We start from the raw sequence: 16,960 nt of genomic DNA, 5'->3' as shown, positions 1-16,960 counted from the left end.
ACCCTAGTTTTAGTGAACAGGGGAACTCTGCATGTCTAACCAAACACCAATCAAAGTAGCAGTGGAAAGCAGTCAAGGATATTCTTAGGAGAGATTTAGTGGGATCAGGGGTCCACGAAGTCCATAACAGTAACAGTGAAGCACACAACTCAATTTAGACAGGAATGTATAAAAGTACAATATTTGAGGCTTCAAACACAAAAAAATGAAAAAAGCAGATGATATCGTACAGTACTCAATAATAAACATACTGTCCCCATACGTTCTTAAAATGCATTTAATGACCAAATCAATAAAAGGAGGCAAGTAATGCAGTAAGATGGAATCAAGTCACAAGAAATGTGCCCTAGTTTCATAAGTCCCATTCCTAAGAAGGTACCTTGTGCCCAAAAAGTGACGGTGCTCATCCCTGGAATGTATCTGATGCAGGTAAAGTACTTGTGTTGGTGATGGTTCAAGAGAGGAGATGCAGCAACGTTTAGGGCAAGTAAAGTGTTCTGATCTTTCAGGTTCTACTGCTCTGGTGTAACGACCAAAAAGCAGTAGAATGGAAGGAGCAAGTTACTAACCTGTAACTCCTGTTCTCCAGCATGTGTCTGGCATGTATTCACACGCTCAGGAATATTCCCCATCGTCAGGCTGGGAAACCTTGTAAAAAAGAAAGCAGTTTCACATTAGTCTGACAACTGCTGGCCTCTTCGATAACCAATCACTGTCCTCTGGGTCATACTGCACTCATTTAATGACAGTCGCTTCCCTAAGCTTTACTCCTGGCAGCCATCTTTGGATATGGTAGAGCACGTAAAGTGGCAGCATGAACCAAGAAGAGTCACAGAGGAGGAGGGGAGGGTTTGCATGTGAATCCAAGACTGACCCATGCTGAAGAACAGGAAGTTACAGGTAAGTAACATGCTCCTTCTCCAGCATGGGGTCCGACATGGATTCACATGCTCATGAATATGATTACATAGCAGTACATATACACAACCACGGGAGGTGGCAAGGCTCAACAGAAGCAATACACTTATTTTTTTTTTTATTTAAAATATATTTGTTGTTTTTAGTTCGTTTTACAAACTTTTACAACAATTTTTACGTTTCTCAAGCAATACACTTATCTCTGGAACAGACTCACCACAAACAAGTTGCGTAGAACCACTTAGCTGACCCGGTAATCATGCAGTAGAATCTCGTGAAGGTGTGGGTGGGCCTCCACGTAGCAGCCTGCAGATGTAGAGAACAGTGCATAATTCAGCCGGACAGCAATCCGTATATGGAAGTCTTAGGCAGGGCCTTCCTGTAATTCAAAGGTCAAAAATTAAAGTCCTTTGTGCATGCCACATAAAACTTCAAGGTACGAGCAGCGTCCAGTGAATGCAACGTCCTTTCTACCTGTGTAGAAGGATTCGGGAAAAAGTCTGGCAGAACCAAAGGCTTGCTGCAGTGGAATTCTGAAGGAACCTTCGGCATAAAGGCGTGGTGGGCTTGCATCACCACTCTCGTAGCGTAGAAGGACAAGTACAGTTGCTTTCAAGAGAGGGCCTGTATCTCCCTGACCCTCCTGGACGAGGTGATGGCCACTAAGAAAGCAGTCTTCCAAGAGAGAAACTTCAACGGGGCCTGCTGCATCAGTTCAAACAAGGCCCCCATGAGCTTAGTCAAAACCACGTTGAGCTCCCAAGCTGGAGCAGGGGCCTTCATGTGCTGTAAAGTCCTGAAGAAGACCTTGAGGAGCTCGAAAGCCTGCATGACCACAGGAGGGCTTGCCTGGCGCCCTGGTAACGGAATAAGGCAGCCAGATGTAGCTTGATAGAGGCTTGAGCCAGGCCATCCTTGGCCAGGGAAAGCAGACCCAGCAACAGCTGCAGAGCTGTGAATCACAGCAGCGTAATCCCCAGAGTCCTGCACCACACTGTGAAGCGTTTCTGTGTGTGGCTGTAGCACCACAGCCTAGAGGAAGCTCTGGCATTGACCAGTATCGTCTTGCATTCCAGCGGCACGGAATGATGCCCAAACTCTAGGGCTGCAGGAGCCAGGCCGTGAGGCTCAGCGACAATGGGTCGTGGTGCAGCATTATTCTATTTTCTCTGGAGAGAAGACCGAGAAGTGGAGGCAGCTGGATGGACAGGTCCACTTACAGATTTATGGGAGAATTCTCATTTAAGGTCAATTTCCCTCACCTAGTAGTCCCTCAGCAGCTTTGCTGGATTTCTGGGGTTTATTGTTTCCACCTGGTAAGAGTATGAGCCTTATTCCCACTCTTACATGTGTTTTGCCATGTGTATTTTAACTGTGAGTGATCTTGGGCTCTGGAGCTACACCACTCCAGGAGCCCCACTTTTTGTGTGTGTTACACTGCACCTTCAGTGCAGTGACACTAGGATGTCTCTAAGACTTCCCTCTGACTCAATTTTTCTGGGGCTGACCACTGTACCCCAGAAAAAGGTAAAGTTGCCATTTACTTTATGTAGTCATTTAAACTGCAGACCCAATACACCCCATCTTACATGGAGTATTGGAAAGGGTTTATTCCTACCCTTTTTGTCTGTACCTCGCTGAGCTTTATTTTGCTCTCAACACCAAGACTTGGCTGGTGGCAGTGGTATCAACAATAACTTCTACTGCGATTATACTATATAAACGTGGTACTGTTTTAGGCTATTATATTAGCCTCGAACTTAAACCCGCTTGACAAAATACTTTATTGGTTTTATCGCCATTTCTTTTTGTTAAAGTCATTCTTGTGTTTTACTTTGCACGGCAAACCAGGTTTGCCTTCTTTGTTCGCCGACCTTTGGTGGGCTTTTGTCCAGAAGCCCTCCTTTGTCGTCTGGGTGTCTAGATGGGCTGAATGTGAGGGAGGGGGGTTTAAGTCACCCCCTGCACAAGGTCTCCTTGGAGACCCAAGTCGCACTTTGTGTCGATTGGCTAAGGTGGATGTCCGGGCCGGACAACCCCCCTGCTCAGTGATTGACAGCCAGCATGTGTGAATGGGGGATTTTGGCATAAAAGGCAGGACTCTTGGGCTGGAAGTCGCCACTGGAACTGCAAAGAACCGAAGTGAAGTGGAGAAGAAGACGGCTGCTGCAACTCCCGAGTCCCGCTGAAGCCCTGCTTCAGTCCTGAGCTATCTACCCTTCAACGACAAGAGAAGATCCAGTCCGGAGTCTTCTTCCCTTGAGCCTGGTGGGATCAACCAGCTCACCTTCCACAGCCAGAGGATCCTCTTCTTGGTCGAACTCGCTGCACACAGCTGTAGTGGTCCAGATAGCCATCTGAAGAGCCTCTCCTGTTTTAAAGGAGCGCACCTTTTATTCACTGTTGCTTCGCTTCTGGTGGCCTCATCCCTGGGTAGTGCAGATCGCTCCAGACGTCGTCCTTGTCCCCACGACTGAAGCGCCAGGAACCGTGAGTCTGCAGGAACTACCAGGAACAACTGCCATAGCACCAGCTTTTCTTCATACGAATAAGGTACTGTGTCCAGCTTCGAGGAATTGGGGTGAACCCTTTCTCCTCACCCAAGGCTTGCCCTTGTCTTCCTTCTCTCTTTTAACTATTGCTTCCCTTTTGACAATATCCAAGTACTCCTGGCAATCTCAAATCGTGAACTGTTCTAACCTTGTGATCCTCGACAACAGGGCCCTATCCCATTTGACACTGGCGTGGGTCCATTGACTTTTATCTACGTTTTAGAAAGTGTCTCTTGATTCAATCTGCCTTGACAAAAGTATTGCCTATGATTTCTATCCCCAATTTTCTTGTGTTAATTCATGTGCTAAGTGTGTTCGACTACGCTAACATTTCTTCTCGCGGGTGTGCTTTTCTTTCGTAAGACCGAACTGTCATTACTGTCAAAAAGTGATCACGTAATAACCCCCGGTAACGTCTGTGTTTCACACTGGTCTGTCAAATCCAAAGGTAATTACCTTGAATTGTTCTGCACAAGGGGAATTGGTTGTGTGTAGTGTATTTGAAGTGTGGTTTTAATTTAGTAGAAGTGTTTTGTGAACAGATAGTTTAAAAATAAATGTCTTTTACTTTTTAACCAGAAACCTTGAGTCAGTGTTTGCTTGAGTCACAGTAATTTTAGTCCTTTGTGTAATCTCTACTACTCCTCATTTGCTCTTGAGATAAGTCTGGCTGATCAGCCACTGCTACCACTATAACTGTAGTACAGACTTGTACCAAAGGTGAAATTGTACTACCACTTGTAGACTTAATTGTCTGTAGTGTTCCCTAAGGGTACTGCAGAGGATTCTGCCTAACATTGCTCCGGCTGGTCGAGCACATGCTGCAACATGATCATCCTGAACTTCTGGGATTTCAAGTATTTGTTGAGGGGTCTAAAGGGTAGGATCGGCCTCCACCCTCCTGACTTTTTCCATACCAGAAAGTATATGGAGTGCACTTCGGGGTCCCAGAGGCGCTGAGGGACCGGCTTCATCGCCCCTTTCCTTAACATGGCTTAAACCTCCTGTAGCAGTGGAGCCCATTACTCAACGTGCCACAGGAGGAATGCAAAGGGCACCTGTGTCAGAATTCCAAGGTGTGCTCTGGATAAAGAACGTCCAGTCTGCATCCATTTCTTTCTTGCCTAGGGTGGTGGCGTCTTGTGACAGAAGTCCTGTCTGATATCCCTTTGGGCACTATGGTCCGGTAGTCTGTCTTTTTCTTTACGGGAATCTTTACTTTGGAATACATACTTTGGAATCTGAATTGTGTTGTTAATGCTGAAAGCATATTGACTTTGGTTGTCAAACCAGTCTAGGCATAGGTGAATATTCAAATTGACCCATGTATACCTGTACAAGCAGGGTTACTTATTTTTTTTATTTAATTGACAAGTATTTATGGTTTTAGAAGAAAGGCCCGGAAAGTAAATGAGAGTGCAAATAAAACATACATAATAGAATGTGCAATTATTACATTTGTTATAGGTTACAATACATTTCCAATGTACAAGTTATAGTACGTTCATTTTAAAAAACGAATTGCATACTATGGTACCTTGGAGAGCATCTTCTCTACATCCCCATCAACCAGAATATCCAATTAGGTGCAAAAGTGGAGATCCAGGTCCAGACGCTGGCCTCTGCTACCATAGAGCCTGTGAGCAGCCCCGGTAGCCTTTCTGGGTTGTAGAGTGGGAGGGCTGACTATAGCGGGGATGGGAGGACAAGGACGGGGCACTATACCCCTGGGACAACCTACTGGACTTACCGCTTGAGGACCGAAAGGACTATCTTTGCTGCAGTGTCACCAGCGATCGTGCCGTCTCCATATCCGTTTTAATTGCTTGGAGCATCTCATCCACAGCCTTGCCAAACATATTTTCCCCATTAAAGGGCATGTCCATTACCTTAGACTGGACATCCACCCGGAAAGTTTGTGGCCTTCTGCCAACCCTGGCACCGGAGAAACCACCCCATTACCCATCTGGAAGATCTTTCCCTCTTGGTTCGGAGGTACCATTGAGGAGGAAGGACTCGACGAGCGGCGGCTGACACCACAGTCTGGAGAAGGCTGCAATCTCAAGCACCTGGGGGCTGTTAGGGAGAATTCTCATAAATGGTCGATTTCCCTTACCTACTGAGTCTCTCAGCAGCTTTGCTGGATTTCTAGGATTTATTTTTTCACCTGGTAAGAGTGTGAGCCTTTTTTTCCCACTCCTACATGTGTTTTGCTATGAGCGTTTCTACTTTGTATGATCTTGGGCACTGGAGCCTCACCTACTCCAGGGCACCATATTTTTCATGTGTTACACAGCACCTTCAGTGCAGTCACACAGGGTTGTCTTTTAGACTTCCCACCAACTCCATTTTCTGGGGCTGACTACAGTCCCCAGAAAAGGGTAAAGTTGCCATTAACTTTACCGTAGTCACTTTAAAACCACAGAGCCATTACACCCCATCTTCCATGGAGTATTGGACAGGGTTCATTCTTATCCCTTTTTGTCTGTGCCTCTTGGGGCAGTTTTTCGCTCCCTTTACATTAAGACTTGGGTGGTGGCAGTGGTATCTAGCCTAACTTTTCTATCGAGATTATCTTATATAAACGTGGTAATGTCTTAGGCTATTAAATTAGCCTGAAACAAAAACCCGCTTGACCAAATACATTTTATTTTGGCTCCAGCCGGGTCTATTCGTCATTTCTTTTTGTTAAAGTCTTTCTCGTTTTTTACTCTGCGCACCAAACCAGGTTTGGTCCCTTTTGTTCATCGCTTTTTCGCGGGCTTCTGCACAGAAGCCCTCCTTTAGGAGCCTGAGAGTCTGGGTACCCAGGATGCGAGGGAGGGCTTTTAGGACCCCTGCCATGGGTTCCCTTGGTAACCCAAGTGTTAGGCAGAATCCGGTGCAGTGCCCTTAGGGACCACTACACACAATTAAGACTACAAGTGGTAATACAAGTTCACCTTTGGTACAAGTCTGTACTACACTGTTAAAGTGGTAGCAGCAGCAGAGTAGCAGACGTATCTCAAGAGCAAACGAGCAGTAGTAGAGATTACACAAAGGACCACAATTACTGTGACTCAAGCAAATACTGACTCAAGGTTTTTGGTTGAAAAGTAAAAGTACATTTATTTCTAGACCATCCGTTTGTAAAACACTTCACTTCTATTAATGTAAAACCATACGTAAAATACACTACACACAACCAATTCTCTTTATGCAGAACAACTCAAGGTAAGTACCTTAGGATTTGACAGACCGGTGTTATGAAACAAAAGGCGTTACCGGGAATATATATGCAATCACTTTTTGGCAGTAATGACAGTTCGGTCTTACTAAAGATACGCGTACCCGTGGGAAGAAATGTTACCGGAGTCAAAACACACTTAGCACCGGAGTTAACAAAAGAGAGTTGGGGGCAAAAATCATAGGCAATACTTTTGTCAAGGCAGACAGAATCAGAGAACACTTTCTGACAAGAAGATAAAAGTCAATACGCCTGCGCCAATGTCAAGTGGAACCGGGTTCCTGTTGTCGAGGATCACACAGTCTGATCATTCACGATTGAAGATTGCCAGGAGTACTTGGATATTGTCAAGAGAGGAAGCAAAACGTTATAAGAGGGAAGGAAGACTAGGGCAAGCCTTGGCTGAGGAAAAAAAGGGTACACCCTAGTTCCTCGAAGCTGGACACAGTACCTTATTCTTTGAAGAAGCTGGTGCCACGGCAGTTGTTCCTGGTAGTTTCCTGCAGACTCACGGTTCCTGGAGCTTCAGTCGTGGAGACAAGAAGGACGACGTCTGGAGTGATCTGCACTACACAGGGATGAGGCCAGCAGCAGCGAAGGTGAATAAAAGGTGCGCTCCTTTAAAACAGGAGAGGCTCTACAGTTGGCTACCCGGACCACTACAGCAGTGTGCAGCGATTTTGACCACGAAGAGGATCCTCTGGCTGTGGAAGATGAGCTGGTTGATCCCACCAGACTCAAGGGAAGACGACTCCGGACTGGATCTTCGGGTTGTTGAAGGGTAGATAGCTCAGTACTGCAGCAGGGCTTCACCGGGACTCGGTAGTTGCAGCAGCCGTCTTCTTCTCCGCTTCCTTGCAGTTCCAGTGGTGACTGACTTCCAGCCCAAGAGTCCTGCTTTTTATGCGTAAATCCCCCATTCACACATCCTGGCTGTCAATCACACAGCGGGGGGGGGGGATGTCCGGCCCGGAAACCACCTTAGCTAATCATACCAAAGTGCGACTTGGGTTTCCAAGGATAACCTGTGCAGAGGGTGACTACACCCCTCCCTCACATACAGCCCACCAAGAGGAAGGCTTCTTGGAAGAAGCCCGCCAAAAGACAGTCAACAAAGGAGGCAAACCTGGTTTGCAGCGCAAAGTAAAACACAAGAAGGACTTTACCGAAAAGAAATGGAGAATAAACCGGACCGGAGCCAAAAGAAAGAGCATTTGGTCAAGCGGGTTTATGTTCGAGGCTACTATGATAGCCTGGAACAGTACCACGTTTATATAATATAATCGTGGTAGAAAAGTTAGGGTCGATACCACTGCCACCAGCCAAGTCTGAATGTTAAAAGAGCAAAACAAAGCTCAGAGAGGCACAGACAAAAAGGGATAGGAGTTAACCCTTTCCAGTACTCCATGTAAGATGGGGTGTACTGGGTCTGTAGTTTTAAATGACTATGTAAAGTAAATGGCAACTTTACCTGTTTTCTGGGACACAGTCAGCCCCAGAAAAATGGGAGTCAGTGGAAAGTCTCAAAGACAACTCTGTCACTGCACGGAGGGTGCTGTGGAACACATAAAAAGTGGAGTTCATGGAGTGGTGTCCTCCAGAGCCCACTACAAACAGTAAAAATACACATGGCAAAACACATGTAAGAGTGGGAAAAAAAAGCTCACTAGGTGAGGGATATTAGCCATAGAATGAGAATTCTCCCTAACACCAAGACGCACTCCTGTTTGATTGGCTGGGTGACTGTCCTTGCTAGGACAGCCACCCTGCTGACTGATTGACGGCCAGGCTGTATGAATGGGGGAAAACTGCATGAAAAGCAGGTCTCTGGGACTGGAAGAGCAGAGTCGCCATGTAAGATGGGGTGTATTGGGTCTGTGGTTTAAAGTGACTATATAAAGTTAATGGCAACTTAACCTGTTTCTGGGGGACAGTAGTCCGCCCGAGAAAAATTGAGTTAGTGGGAAGTCTCAAAGACAACCCTGTGTCAATCCACTGAAGGTTCTGTGTAATACACAAAAAGTGGTGCACATGGAGTAGGTGAGGCTCCAGTGCCCAAGATCACACAGAAAGTAGAAATACACATAGCAAAACATATGTAAGAGTGGGAAAAAGGCCCACACTCTGACCAGGTGAAAAAAATAAACCCTAGAAATCCACCAAAGCTGCTGAGAGACTCAATAGGTAAGGGAAATTAACCATTTATGAAAATTCTCCCTAACAAGCATCATACAGGGCCTTCACAAATCAGGTAGTCCAACAGGGCTTCACAAGGACAGACGCAGGAAAGGATGCTGAGCCTCTTCAGGAGTCTCCTTCTGATAATCGGGGATTCTTGGCTCCAACTCTGATCTGAAGAAATGGCTGCAGGAATCGTCTTATCCAAAATCCAGCCTGGAAGCAAATCCAAGCCCACGAATGATAAGTATCTGCACCATTCAAACAGTCAGTAGTTGTCCAATAAGACAACTATTGGTTTCACTTGTGCCCCACAGCCTCACTGGCATAACCGATGTGGAGTGGGACAAAACAGCCCCACCCAGTTCCTGAGCCATGCACACACAAAGGCATCACTAGTCCGCAAAAGCAGAAGCTTTACCGGACAAGTGCATGACCTTATATGGGATTTCCTGCCCTGGCAAGGCAGGAAGACCAAACAATATGGCTAAAGAACAAGCGAAAATCTCACAGCTTAGCCATTTTAGGGCACTAGCCACATTAAGTAGCCATATGCGGTAAACACAAATGTGCACACTAGAAATAAACATGGTAAAAATATAATAGTTTCCCTGAAGAAGGGTTTCATATCCGAAACGCATTGGGCAGGATTAGGACGAAGGATTGGTTATCTTCTCGAAGTTGTCCTTTCACCATAAAAGAACCTCTGCCTTTTCCTGTTATTTACAGAATTATACATTTTATGAATGTCATTTGTGGTGGAATGAATATTTTTGTAAGCAAAATTGAGTTACAAATAATTATGTGAATGTTATGTTACAGTATCCCCTTTGCACTGTATTGTAAGATGCTGTGTGCAATGTTAAAACGTTACAAAAGTGTAAAAGTCGAAGGGGAAACCTAGTTTCCCTGTACTGATAGTACTGTGAACTGATAGGTTTCCCATAACAAACCAAGCACTGAAGTTGAAGGCTTCACATTTCTGTAAAACGCCAGACAGGTTAAAAAAAATTAAAGCAAAACATTTGGGGGTCCATAGAACTATGGAGGGAAAGGTGCCAAAAGAGCTATCTTTCCCAACAGCTTCTGCCCCGGCAAGCCAGAAATACTCTCACTGTGAAAGGGTCTTGGGAAAGGCAAACAATGCATTTGGTACACCAGTCAGATACTCACTATATGTGAAGCTCCTTTTTCAGTCTCCTTATCACCCTTGGATCCATTCTGATCCAGAGAATGCTTCATTACCCTAAGGAGGTGAGCTTCCAGTTCAGATTCCTTCCGGTTCTCGATCATAGTCAAGTGATCCATTATCTGTAAGAAAACGAAAAAATGTGAGAGAAGACCCAGTTATATAACTCGTAATGTTCTGATGGATGCTCCTCCCACAGATTGCATATCTAAGATATTCCATCTCCAGTGCCGCCTGACCTTGAAAACATGACAGGGGGTGCAGCACTGCTTGGCAGCGATGCGAACTCCACGTCGGACACGGCCGTGGGGCCATTTTATATGGAGCCACAGTACCCGGGGAAAGTTGGAAGGAACATCCATTAGAAAGAAAATTACCAAGAGGCGAGCAATTTGTTTTTTAAATTAATTTCTTTGAAGCACATTTTCCTCATCTATGACAGACTAGCAATGCAGAACATTAATATGGAGGAGGGAGGTGAGCAAGGGAACACCACCAACACCAGAAAACTCTGGGTGATTGCTCAGCCAAAGCAAATGGCTTGCCCTGACAGGGAACCAAGGCAGTAATGGTTGGTGAATGCCCACATTGCCGCTCGACTTCTGTCCAGAACAAGCACCCCTTCTCCAACCATAGGGCATGTTAGGCGAGCTTTCCTAGGTCCGACTGGTAGTAAGACTTTAGGAAGCTCTCCAATGGTTTGTAGATCCCCCAACTCTTAGTATCAGTCTGCACTAGCTCCGAACCTTGGTAGAGTGGCAGAGCAGTCAGGTTCATCTTAAGAGGACGATGCAAGCTGTAGGAAAGTACACTGAATCTTTGCTAGACAGGCACAACAAAGAAGCACTTACACTTATAATTATATAAATAGTAAATATTTATTATGTTTACACCAGAATCACTTTAAATACTTGACGGTTACGTCAAAACACTTAGGAATACATGATAATACACTTCAAAGGGCATTTTCACTTGCGTTTGTTTGCGGTTACATTTGTAGCAATGTTAGAAAGGGAAAAGACAATGTTACAGTATTATCGGTTATTGCGCACTCATGCAGTTTTCAGGTGTTTATACGGTAATACATTTACTCTGCAAACACATAGTAAAGTCACTTGAAGCAAGGCAAATGGTTAGTGTAGCATGAGCTTAGTTCAAGGTTCTAAAGACGGCTTCTTTGCCTAGCAAGTCTTTTGGACAAAAACGCAACTCTAGCTAAAGGCAGTTCGGAGAGGGCTTGGCGTCTTGACAATCAACAAATAATTAAGAGTTTCTGTCGATTTCTTCCAGTGTCTAGAGTTATTGAAGCAGGTAGTTAACTACCAAATGAGACCTTAAAACGGAATCGAAAAGGGGACACACGCTGCAGCTTGCGTCAGAGGTAAGAGGGGATTGCTCTGGACACCTCTAGGTGCACTCCAACGTTCAGGAGAGACTTCTTGCATTCAGGTAAACAATACCTTTTTCCCCACAGTACCTTAGGTTAGAAGAAAATGTTCGTGCTGGTTGCTCTGCGATGTTGCAGCCTTGGACCAGACCGCAGGATTCCTTGGTCTGGTGTCGGAAGGCAGGACAACGGACAGGATTACTCAGCAGCAGTCTTGGGGGAGGACCCGTGGCACGACTTCAGCAGCTTTTTGGTTCACTGCGGTTTTGGCACCTTTTCTGCAGCACCAACAAAAGACACAAAATGCCTGGTCAATCTTCTTTGCTTCTGTTAGGGAGAATTCTCATTCTATGGCTAATTTCACTTACCTAGCGAGTCCCCCCAGCAGCTTTGCTGGATTTCTGGAGTTTATTTTTTCCACTTGGTAACAGTGTGAGCTTTTCCCCCACTCTTACCTGTGTTTTGCTATGTGCATTTCATCTGTTTTTTTTTTTTTAAATTGTGGACTCTGGAGTACACCACTTCAGTAGTCCTACTCCTTTGTGTGTAACACAGCACCTTCAGAGCAGTGACACAGGGTTGTCTTTTAGACTTCCCACTGACTATTTCGGGGGCCGACAACTGTCCCCCAGAAAAGGGTAAAGTTGCCATTAACTTTACATAGTCAGTTAACCACAGATCCACTACACCCCATATTACATGGAGTATTGGAAAGGGTTAATTCTTAGCCCTTTTTATCTGTACCTCCTGGAGCATTGTTTCGCTAAGACTTGGCTGGTGGTAGTGGTATCTACCCTAATTTTCCTATCAGGTTTGCCTTCTTTGTTTGCTGACCTTTGGCGGGCTTCTGAGTAGAAGCCCTCCTTTGGCGTCTGGGTGTCTAGGTGGGCTGAATGTGAGGGAGGGTTGTAGTCACCCCCTGCACAGGGTCTCCTTGGAGACCAAAGTCGCACTTTGTGTTGATTGGCTGAGGTAGTTGTCCGGGCTGGACAACCCCCCTGCTGAGTGATTGACAGCCAGGCTGTGTGAATGGGGGATTTTGGCATAAAAGGCAGGACTGTTGGGCTAGAAGTCAGAGTCGTCACTAGAAGTGCAAAGAACCGAAGAGAAGCAGAGAAGAAGACGGCTGCTGCAACTCCCGAGTCCCGGTGAAGACCTACTGCAGTCCTGAGCTATCTACCCTTCAACGAGAAGAAAAGATCCAGTCCGGAGTAGTCTTCCCTTGAGCCTGGTGGGATCAACCAGCTCGTCTTTTTTTCAGTCAGAGAATTCTCTCCTGGGTCGAAATCACTGCTGTGCTGTAGTGGTCTGGATAGCCATCAGAAAAGCCATCTCCTGATTTAAAGGAGCGCACCTTTTATTCATCGTTGTCTTTTCGCTGCTGCTGGCCTCATCCCTGGGTAGTGCAGAACGCTCCAGACGTTGTCCTTGTCCACATGACTGAAGACGCAAGAACCGCAAGTCTGCAGGAACTACCAGGAACAACTGCCGTGGCACCAGCTTTTCTCCAACGGAATAAGGTACTGTGCACACTTGGTCATTCTCTCTGTCTGACCAGCCGGAATCGGGGTGAACCCTTTTCCTCCACAAAGATTTGCTCTTTCCTCCCTCCTTCTTATAACTTTTCCTTCTATTTGACAATTTTATGAACTCTTGGCATCTCGAATCTCGAATTGTTCAATGTGTGATCCTCAGCAACTGAGCGTATGCTCCATTGACACTGGCGCAGGCCTATTGACTTTAATCTGTATCTTTGAACAAGTCCTCGAGTCTCCTGGCCTTGAAAAAGTATTGCCTTTGATTTTTATTTCCTTTTCCCTTGTATGAAATTCTTAAGTACAAAGTGTGTTTTAACTTCGTGGGCATTTCTATCCGCAGGTACGCGTTAGTATCGCAACACCGGTCTGTCAAATGTTAATGTATTTACCTTGAATTTACTGGCACAAGTGTAATTGGTTGTGTGTAGTGTATTTTACGTGTGGTTTCGGATTTATAGAAGTGTAGTGTTTTATAAAGATGGTTTAAAAATAAATGAACTTATATTTTTTTAACCTGAAAACTTGAGTCAGTGTTTGAGTCACAGTGATTGTGGTCCTTTGAGTAATCTCTGCTACTGCCCATATACTCTTGAGATAAGCATGGCTGTTTCGCTACTGCTACCACTTTAACATAGCAGTACAGGCTTGTACCAAAGGTGAACTTGTATTACCACTTGTAGTCTTAATTGTGTGTAGTGGTCCCTAAGGGCACTACACCGGATTCTGCCTAGCAGCTTCCTGCAGTCCCACACTCTGGTGAGGGTGTTTGGGCGAGTTGGATCAGATCTCTGGAGTGTCCTTACAGCTTCAGCAAAGATTTGGACTGATTCGGCCTTTCGACGACAAAGCACTCAAAATGCGAAGCTGGTATTGGGGTTCTGCGTCCCTGGAAGCTCCTAGGACCCCGTGAGATGGCTCGTTCCAAAGTTAGTCTTGGCACTGGTTGTTCCCACCAGCCCAAGGGAAGGCGTCGCCCGCTTCGTAGCTCCTCTGTCACACAGAAACCGGGGCCAGGACAGCAGTGGTCGCTTCACGGTCTTGCAAAGGGTCTGTTCATCTTCTTTGGTTATTTCGGTTTCCAGTGGTCGACTTGCTTTGCACTCCAGAAGCCTCACCTTTAATACAGTTCCAGCACACACTCCTCTGCAATCTCTCAGCATTTCACAGAAAGGGGGTTTGGCTGTCCACTATGGACAGACAGACCATATCCCCTGTAGGAACTGGACCTATTCGGGCACTCCGGCAGACAAATGACAGGGGGGATGAGGGGGAGGAGGAGGAACACTCCTCCCCTACTTTCTGACTGCACAGATACTCTGGAGCCTAGGCAGGGATACCTACTGGTTCTACACACACACGCTGACCCACCCCCACCGCCCCAGAATGCTATAAGGGCTAACAAAGAACAACCACGCTAGTCAGGGTGAAAAAAGAAGGGAGGCCCCAAGTTGGTACTTGCGTGCCCCTATTGTGCACTACCAAGGCAATGTAGATATCCTGCAATACAGAAAACACACAATAGTTGGTAGAACACATCCCATGCCACCAGCCATAATTAGTGATTGTCTGTGTGACTAGAAAGTCACAGGAGCAGAGAGAAGTGGGATACTAGGCATCTCTTTGGCACTCCACTGAAGGTGGTTTGTGCCAATCTCTCAGACAATAGAAGTTTGGGAGAGACACTAAGTATCCTTAAGAACTGTAGTTACTGGAGGATACAGAAAAGGAATCTTAAAGGAGGACCCTTAGGGTCCCCCAACAACACTGCCCATAAGGAGTGGTGTGCTGCAGTAGTAAAACACAGATGCCTTTAAGAGCTATGGAGCAGACAGACTCCATAGTATACAAAGAGTTCCAAAAGACAGAACCAACAAGAATTAAAGAGAATGCCCAATCAAATTGCGGAGCAAAAGACCGCCTTGCCAAAGGCCAGATGCTGCCCACGGATGGAATCGAGGGAGTAGTGACGTACAAAAGTATGGACCGAAGCCCAGGTGGCTGCGTCACAGATGTTACGAATAGGAACACCCCTCTGTAGAGCAGTAGAGGCAGCCATACCCCTGGTAGAATGGGCCCGCAAGCCTACCGGTGGGTCCTTACCCGCCAAGTGGTAACACTCAGAAATAGCCAGAATAATCCAGCGAGACAAAGTCTGCTTAGTCACAGCTTGTCCCAAACATCGTCCAGCGTAACCAATGAAGAGTTGATCGTCCACTCTGACCCGGGACATGCGTGAAATATAAAAGCTTAAAGGTCTCCTAGGATCGAGCCTATGGAGCCTCTCTCTTCTTCCTTACCAGGATGTGGAGGAGGATGAAATGCCGGAAGAAAAACCTTCTGGCCTAAATGAAATTCCGACACCACCTTCGGAAGAAAGGAAGGACGAACTCTAAGGACAACCCTGTCCTTCTCAAATACAGTGAAGGGTGGTTTAACTGAAAGTGCCTGTAACTCACTCACTCTGCGAGCGGAAGTGACCGCAACCAAAAAGACAGTTTTAAGAGCTAACAGTCTCAAAGGGCAAGAATGCAAAGGCTCAAACGGAGCACCCATCAGAAACTTTAGGACAAGGTTCAAATCCCGACTGGGCACCTGGAAAGGTGACGGAGGGAACACATTAGTGAGTCCTTTTAGAAACTGAGAAATTAAAGGAATTTTAAAATAAGAACACTCTTCAGACGAGCGCTTAAATATGGACAGCGCCGCCAGGTAACCTTTAACAGTACCCACTTGCAAGCCCCTGTGGGCTAAAGAAAGCAAAAAAGACAGAACCACAGGAATGCCACATGCAAAAGGATCCACATTCTTAACCCTGCACCAGTCACAGAACTTAAGGCAACGGTACAGGGACTTTGTTGCGGGCCCACACCGGAGCAATGAGGATCATCCGGGAACCGAACATTTGTAACCTCTGCAGCACTTGCGGGATGACGGGGACTGGAGGAAACGCGTACAGCAGTGGGAATGACCACTCCACCACAAATGCGTCTCCTAAGGCTCCTTTTGGAGGAAATTCCCGCAAGCAGAACCTTTCGCACTTCCGGTTGACACTGGAGGCGAAGAGATCCACTTGAGGGGTCCCCCAAAGGGCGAAGATCTCCAGGAGAATCTGTTAGGCAGAAACCTGTGCAGTTCCCTTAGGGACCACTGCAAAAGGCTTAAGAATACAGGTGTTGGCAGTAAACCCATTGGTAGCAGTCTGTACCACCCAGATTTACCTGGTAGCTGTGGCTGAGCAGCCACACTTCTCTCAAGAAGAGAGAGACAGTATATAGAGTATACAAGATAGGTATCAAAATACAGTAGCACAAGCAAACACTGACCAGAGCTTTGGTATCAAAGCTTATTATTTATTTAAAGACACACTTATAGAAACACTCCAGCACTATTATTGTAAGCAAGTTCAAAACAGAGTCACTATTAATATATATACATCCCTTATTCCTTATTAGACAAGTCTTAGTTAACACCACTTATTTTCAGACAGAGGTGTGCGCTTAACTAATGATGGCACTCTAATAAGTTATCAAAAAAAGGGAGGGAAAAGGCAGACATTAGAAAAGCACACAACACTAATACTTAACACCTAGCAAGGCAGGAAAGTCAGTCTACTTGGAAGCAAAAGGTTCAGAGGCCAGGCTCCCTCTTAGAGGGAGTAGAACACCAATGCGCCCAAGATCACACAGTTTACGAGGCTTGAAAAGTCTTGCAGAGTTCAAAAAGAAATTAGTTCAGCTCAGAAAAGTTCCGTTAGCGAGCCTAGGGCCAACCCAAGAGGTAAGTTGAGGATTTAAGAGACACCCCACACAGACCGTTGCGAGGGAGGCCAGGCGGACACAGTACCTTGAAAGTGCAGAGGATCCTCCAGCGGGGGCAGTTGTTCCTGGCAGTGGGTGCAAGTCGCGGCATCGTCCAGAGGAAGAGAAGATCTCGACGTGGAGGAAAGCTGAAGGTCGTTGCACTGCCAGGGAA

General features: G+C 46.1%; 1 protein-coding gene across 3 annotated transcripts in view; it reads right to left on the bottom strand.

The window, feature by feature from the left end:
- CKAP5 (cytoskeleton associated protein 5) overlaps nucleotides 1-16,960 on the bottom strand; it is a 1,593,334-nt gene that overhangs the window by 169,194 nt on the left and 1,407,180 nt on the right. For all 3 annotated transcript variants that reach the window (XM_069623197.1, XM_069623199.1, XM_069623198.1), the window contains exon 40: nucleotides 10,048-10,185. In XM_069623197.1, coding sequence (XP_069479298.1) covers nucleotides 10,048-10,185 — 138 coding nt within the window. The remainder of the gene's footprint in view (nucleotides 1-10,047; nucleotides 10,186-16,960) is intronic.

Source organism: Ambystoma mexicanum, chromosome 11 (assembly GCF_040938575.1).
Source record: "Ambystoma mexicanum isolate Mex_15411 chromosome 11, UKY_AmexF1_1, whole genome shotgun sequence".
NCBI lineage: Eukaryota > Metazoa > Chordata > Amphibia > Caudata > Ambystomatidae > Ambystoma > Ambystoma mexicanum.
Note: the sequence above shows the minus strand (reverse complement) of the source record. Positions and strands in the feature narration are given on the sequence as shown.